The sequence below is a fragment of the Trematomus bernacchii genome, unplaced genomic scaffold (genome assembly GCF_902827165.1).
Source record: "Trematomus bernacchii unplaced genomic scaffold, fTreBer1.1, whole genome shotgun sequence".
Lineage (NCBI taxonomy): Eukaryota > Metazoa > Chordata > Actinopteri > Perciformes > Nototheniidae > Trematomus > Trematomus bernacchii.
Genome location: NW_022987739.1, coordinates 2,593,261 through 2,599,930, shown reverse-complemented (window position 1 = coordinate 2,599,930; position 6,670 = coordinate 2,593,261). Strand labels below are relative to the sequence as shown.

The following is a 6,670-nucleotide window of genomic DNA, read 5'->3' as shown; positions in this document are numbered from 1 at the left end:
TGTTTCCTCTTATTCAGAAAAGTACCTTTTAGATAATTGCCATCAAATAAAAGAAGAGAAGTGACGTCTTCATGAGTTGATGCCTATTAGTAGACAACTCATAGACTACGCTCTTCACACTTCAAATAAACACATTAACATGTCCTGGGATGTGCTCTTCCAAATAAAGAAAAAAAAAAAATGAAATAGCAGCAAACAGACACTTTAAATGTACTATTTTATGACTGTCCAGAGACGGGAAATGTGTGCAGCAGGAGCAGAGGCGCCTGCAGGCTGTCTGTGTTTCAAGAATTGACAGTTCACATCCTTCCTCTCCGACCCGGGCAGAGGAGAGGAACCACTGTTGCTTCACACCTTTTAACTGTTTGACAGTTTGTGGCGGCACGTGGGGGTGTTTGTTGGAAATCCTGTTCCACTAAAAGCCAGACAACGCCACCTTGGGAATTGCACCCAAGGAAATAATTTATTCCAAGTACCAACAAGGCACTCAGGTTCGTGATACTGAGGGGCAGGAGACGTGGTTCCAATTTATCAAATGTTTTATTTCTGGCATTAAAATATCATTAAAAACACAGTAAGATCATCATACACATTGTCACATAGGGTTAGGGTTAGGGACGGGTTAGGGTTAGGGTTGTGAATGTGTTTATTGTTGTCCTTCCTGTCCATATTATTCCTAAAATGTGTTTTTATATTAGTACAGCACTGTTGTTCCTATTTTAATGTTTTTGTATTTGTTTTTGTAGCTGTAATTACACCTGACTAGAAACTAAAGTTGAACATTTGTCAAGATGGCTCGATTGGCGGATTAACAGAAATGTCTATTAATGTTGAGTCTCCATGTATATCTTTAAACTGTATAAAAGCATATATTCCGGCAGATAATCATGCATTTAAGAGGTGGGTTAGGGCAAAGCAATTTTAATCCTTTGAAAAGGATAATATTACTAAATTTTCTGCTACTGTTTACAGTACGCCTATGAAATGATGATTAAATTTGATATGTATTAATCACATTCAATTTAAACAAAACTACTATTTACATCAATATCTTATTTGGCGTGATAAAGCAGAAAAGTAGAGGTTTGTATTTTAACTGTCTAATGCAATTTTGGATGATTTAATATTTGTTATACTACATTACTAACACCAGCTCCGTCTCTGACCTCTGACATTCCTGATAGACACCAGCGGAAAATCTTCTCTCGCTACAGGAAATAACAAATCTAATAGATAGATCAAACAAATGGACTCCTGAGTGACAAATGGACTAGCCAACAGTCGATTGTTGATCCGATCAAATATAAACTGCGTTACGCTGATACCGGAGGAGGAAGAAGTACTCCGATCTTTTACTCAAGTAAAAATAGCAATACTACGGTGTATAAATACTCAGTGACAAGTACATTTCGGGCATTCAAAATCATACAAGTACAAAAGTATATAAGCATATAAATATACTAGAAGTAGCATTGCCAATTTGAGAATCATACAAATATAATTAGTGATGCATTCATGTGTTTATCACTTAAATGTTGTAAAAGTTGAGCTTATTAAATCTTTTAGGATACTGCTGTGTAGCTTGTCCTATACAAATATATTATAATTTGTTGGTCTATTGAGATTTTTTGTATATATAACCTTAATCTGCAAATTAGCTAGTAACTAATGTATATGTGTATCAAATGGGTTAAAAGTATAAAGTAAAAGAGTTTTTAAGAAGAAGATATGTTAACTGAAGTACCTCAGATTTGTACTTCTTGGCAGATATATTCATATTTATTAAAAGCCAACTCAAGACCCAACTTTTTAATTTGGCTTTTAAAGGTGGGGTAGGTAAGTTTGAGAAACCGGCTCGAGATACACTTTTTGTTATATTCCATGGAATGCTCTTAACATCCCGATAGCAATGAATATCTCAAGTGCTTTGACAAAAAATCCATAAAGAAATGTCATCTGTGGAAGCCGTAGTACTGTAAAAAGCATGACCAATCAGATGGCCTACCTGCCTGTCAGCCTTCCATCTGTGCACAAACTTATCTTAACTTATTTTTTCCGGCTGTGTATTTTCAAATTCTAGCGCACTCGAGCTGGTTTCTCCAAAATTACCTACCCCACCTTTAATTCAAATATATTTATTCTTGTTTTATTTAGTCCTTTGTTCATTGTCTTCTATTGGTAAATTGAGTTTTTAATTATCAAAAAGTCATGTGTTGTTGCTCTGTACTGGGAGGAGGGTTAGTATTGCTTTGATTTGGTTTATGATTTGTGAAGAACTTTTTGTTACCTTTTATGTATGAAGTTACATAATACTTTTTTAGTACATCCACATTGCACCACTGTTATCTATCGGAGGTGTTATGGTTTGTGTAGCAGTTCCCTCTTTTGGCCACACGGGGTCGCCTGCATTATCCTGCACAGTAATGGCGACAGCGTGCAGGTTGTCTGTCTCTTTAAGACAGGAAATAGAAGTCCCGATCCTAATAAAGTAATTCGTAAGGAGCCCCATGTTGCTGTCAGTCCTCGGTAGATCTCTGCTCAGTGCCAGACTGTCCGGAGCTTTCTCTATAACTTCAGCTGCAATGGCAGACGCCCTGGCTAACATCCCCGTGGTAGAGATTGACTCAGAGGGAACCTTTAAGTACATTCTGCTCACAGTGAAAGTGAAAGATGGGGATGTGCATAAAGATATAGTCCGAGGCACAAAAAGTGCAGAGTATCACAGTAAGTTCATAACCTTAGTTTGCTGCAGAGTGTGTCAGATCAGCTGCAAATGAAAAAGCTGTGACCAGAATTGACACCTGTACTTTAGGTGCAAATATCATGCAAAGACCAGTATTGTATGTACTGCAACCATAGTGCATTGCATTACAAATACTGGAGCCAACGTCCATAAAAGAACATATGAGACAGGAATTACTGTATGTACTGTACTGTAGATTGCATGTTTTTGATTAATGATTTTATTTATTTACAGATCATATATTTGAGAAGGTCAATCCAGCTATGGAGGCCTTGGGGATGGAGTGTAAATGCCTTGGAGGAGGGAAGATAGAGCACAACAGCCAAGAGAAAAAACTGAGGGTGTTTGGAGAATCAACTGTAAGTTCATTTGATTGGACATGCATTAAGAGCTGAATCAAATACACTACAAATACTATATCATGTGATGTTAATGGTTATATGCTTTGACTTATTTCCAGGCGTTTGGTAAAGCAGACCATTCTGTGTCTGCGGAGAAGTTGAAGAGTGCCTTCAGCGACTACGAGATCACCTGGTCTGACGACAAGAAATAGAGTAAATCTGCAACTCATTAAAATGTCTGCCTTTGTTAATCAGTTCCAATCCTTATGTCCAACCATAATTTAAATAAAACACACCATTCTGCATATAATAGATGGTCCTGATTCTCTAAAAGCACAAAAGAAGCACAAAAATGTCCTCTTTGATTACACGTTTTCTCCTCTTCATTCAGCACGATGTAAAGGATGTGGTATTATCTATTCTAACATAAATCCTCTAATTAAAGTGTTTCATTTCACTTTTGCTTGGTGACTGATTTAGTTTATCAGAATTTAAGGGCCGGGTGCCAAGTGTGAAGTCCATACAGGAAGGGGTGAGCCGGTTGGAGTCACTAGCATATCCTGTTCCTCTGAGGAAAAGTTTGTCGTTGGAAATTAGAAAGCGGAGATAAGAGGGGCTTTCATTTGCACTCATGGTTACACACTTTCATGTGCTTGTAAGGTTAAATGGTGACAGAGCTTTACAGACAATAAAGCAATAATAAATAAAAGCCAGAAATAAAAACAAACTCGAGACAAAAATTATAAATAAGATCACAGCTGGATAAAACAGCCTGAGCTGAGCCATGGTTTAACATGCACACACATTTGAGCAAAGGCTGGTCCCCTCTCTTCTCTCCCAAATATACATTTATCAAAGATTTGATCCAGTTTAATATAATGTATTTTATCTAACCTTTAAATTACTAAAGTGAAATGTGAAACAACTGTGAGGAGATCTATTTTTTCACTCTGAGCAGTTCGAGGAACACAAAGCATTTTTCCCAAATACAAATATCAGGTTATTAGTTTGTATGTGTTTTTAGAACAATGATTCTCAAAGCAAACTGCATTCATTATGAATACGGTTGATCTCTGATTGTTTCAGTTGTGTTGATGAAAATGCACAAAGGAAGTTGAGGTACTTTACAGTTGCAAACCATTCAAATACATTGTGGTCGGTGGTGAAACAGTTGCCAAAATATTTTTAAAATAAGTGCTGAATCTAAAAGAAAATACATTATGATTTGCAGTGCAGTACAAAAGTCGCAATTTGATTGACAACCAAAGGTACACATAATATTGTGTCATTTGGGAGTCAATGATAAAGTAGGTATATAAACTTCTACGACAGTAAAATTAAACAGTTGGTTAGAAGGTTTTTGGGACACAGGTTATGAGTAAAGAGCCACAGCAGGTATGATGATTACGTTTACTTATAAGCACTGAACACAAAGTACAGCTGAGGCTGATGGCAATGTCTTTAGTTAGGCAGGTATTTAGTTCTAAGTAATGTATGGACAAATGAAAATGTGGCTTTATGGTGGCGCAAAGGCAAAAGTAGATTTCATGACTGTCCATTCAACTGTTGAGACTTTTCAGTGAAAACACAGAAAATTCTTGCAGTGATGCTACAGAAAAAAGGGTCACCAAAGTAGTTTTTTTATCTTGGAGGACGCTGTTGATATATATCACGGAGGCACCGGAGGGAGAAGCTCAGGGATCACTAAGTTATTCATCCTCTGGGGACCAACAACATATTACAACATTGTATAGTAAGTAATACATCTAATAGTTGTTGTAGGACTTTATGTATGATGAATCAATCTGTGAAATGCAAAATCCAACATGAAAAAGAAAATCCCTCTGGGTTTTCCTAATATGATGGAAACATTGATAACTATTTCTGACCCTTCATAAGTCAGAAGTTCTAATCTGTGTTGATAAGCTGCTTACGCTTGGTTTTGTAAATCTATATTATTCTGAAGGTGTTAACTACAAAATATAACCTATAATAATAAGATTATTCTATTAATATCACTATAATCTACATCCTTTTCCTCTGGGTTTTCCCACATGAGGTTCACGTTGTGTGCCAGCGGTGGCGCCCATTCTTTCGATTACTTTTTTCCTGCTCCTGACTCACTGGGTGAGTTGTAAAGAAAACAGTGATTATATGAACAGAGTTAGCTGCTGTCAATTCTCTGAAGAGAGCTCCATTCACCTTGACCCTCATCAGCAGACCTAACATAGACTCTGATACTCAATAGTTCTGCCGGCTGCCCAGCGACCTCAAAGAAAGAAAAACAAAAAGGCTTCTTCCTTCCAGTTTCCATCTCAATCCGGCGCCAGCTTCCTGTAAAAAAGATAACCTCTCTATTGGAGTTCAGCTAGGGAGGAAGAAGACTTCAATTGTGTTACACTGAAACCATCCTCTTGGAAAATGGGTTTTACAGAAAGTGTTTAATGAGATTTCAGGTGAAACATAACCATTGCAATCACTCAGTTTAGTTATGGAATGGTTAAAAGGTCATTTTTTTAGCTGCCTTACTTATAATCTTTTCAATCTTACAAAATATAAACCCAACAATAGAGTTTCTTAGTTAGATCTACAATATGTTATTTGTAATATATCTTGGATATTGACTTTGAAGTTGATTAAGAATTTGTATACATTGTAAAATGAAAAAAAGTCTAATTTACGGAGTATAGTTTAACTTTAAAGGTGGGGTAGGTAAGTTTGAGAAATCGGCTCGAGATACACTTTTTGTTATATTCCATGGAATGCTCTTAACATCCCGATAGCAATGAATATCTGAAGTGCTTTGACAAAAAATCCATTCAAAAAATTCATCTGTGGAAGCCTTAATACTGTAAAAAGCACGACCAATCATTTTAGCCGGCCCGGCTAAAATAACTGGATGGCCTACCTGCCTGTCAGCCTTCCATCTGTGCACAAACTTATCTCGTGCCCTCATTGGTCATGTGCGCGTTCGTGTGTGTTGGAGGAGGGGCTCTGTAAGGAAGTGGCAGATTTTCTCCGGTTGTGTATTTTCAAATTCTAGCGATCACGAGCCGGTTTCTCAAACTTACCTACCCCACCTTTAAGAAAGACACTTTCCATCATTACAAAGTGAAAAAAAAATTCTTTGGGAAGCAATACAAAATCTGAAAATTGCTTTGAGTCAGCCTGCAAAAGTACGGAAGAGGATTAGGCCCACGTGTTTTTGTTTTTTTCAATGCAACATTTAAAGAAAAATTTAGAAAATAATGATAATTCTGAGATTTTCAGCAACATTTTTTTTCACGTCAGATCTAAAAATGTTTCACTTGGTAAAGCCACACGAATGTACAGGAATTGTATTAGTACTCGTCATGTTAATGTTAAAAAAACACTACAAAATTGAGTAGATCATGCAACCTGATTCAGCTGGGGGAGAATACTGTATATCTTGATATTTCCTTTTTAGTGTCTGTACACTGGATGCAAAATCCCAATGAACTGTTTGTGAAGAGAGATAAACATAAAATGTGGAGTCCCGTTTCCTAAACAAGAAGTCCGGCCCTTCCTGAGCCACCAGCCGCCGACACCTTAGGCTGTCGGGAAA

General features: G+C 37.0%; 1 protein-coding gene across 1 annotated transcript; it reads left to right on the top strand.

Annotated features, from left to right (window-relative positions):
• The first annotated feature begins 2,478 nt into the window (after window positions 1-2,478).
• On the top strand, window positions 2,479-3,539 carry si:dkey-51e6.1 (uncharacterized protein LOC558617 homolog). Its single transcript, XM_034146380.1, has 3 exons — window positions 2,479-2,724; window positions 2,978-3,102; window positions 3,204-3,539. The coding sequence occupies exons 1-3, from the start codon at window positions 2,508-2,510 to the stop codon at window positions 3,294-3,296; spliced, it is 435 nt and encodes a 144-aa protein (XP_034002271.1). The 5' UTR covers window positions 2,479-2,507; the 3' UTR covers window positions 3,297-3,539.
• Window positions 3,540-6,670: the final 3,131 nt, after the last annotated feature.

Bases quoted from the DNA above. Each gene is read 5' to 3' on its own strand.
- si:dkey-51e6.1 (XM_034146380.1), top strand. From the start codon at position 2,508: ATGTTGCTGTCAGTCCTCGGTAGATCTCTGCTCAGTGCCAGACTGTCC. The intron at 2,725-2,977 runs GTAAGTTCATAA...ATTTATTTACAG, and splicing joins AAAAAGTGCAGAGTATCACA to ATCATATATTTGAGAAGGTC. The intron at 3,103-3,203 runs GTAAGTTCATTT...ACTTATTTCCAG, and splicing joins GGGTGTTTGGAGAATCAACT to GCGTTTGGTAAAGCAGACCA.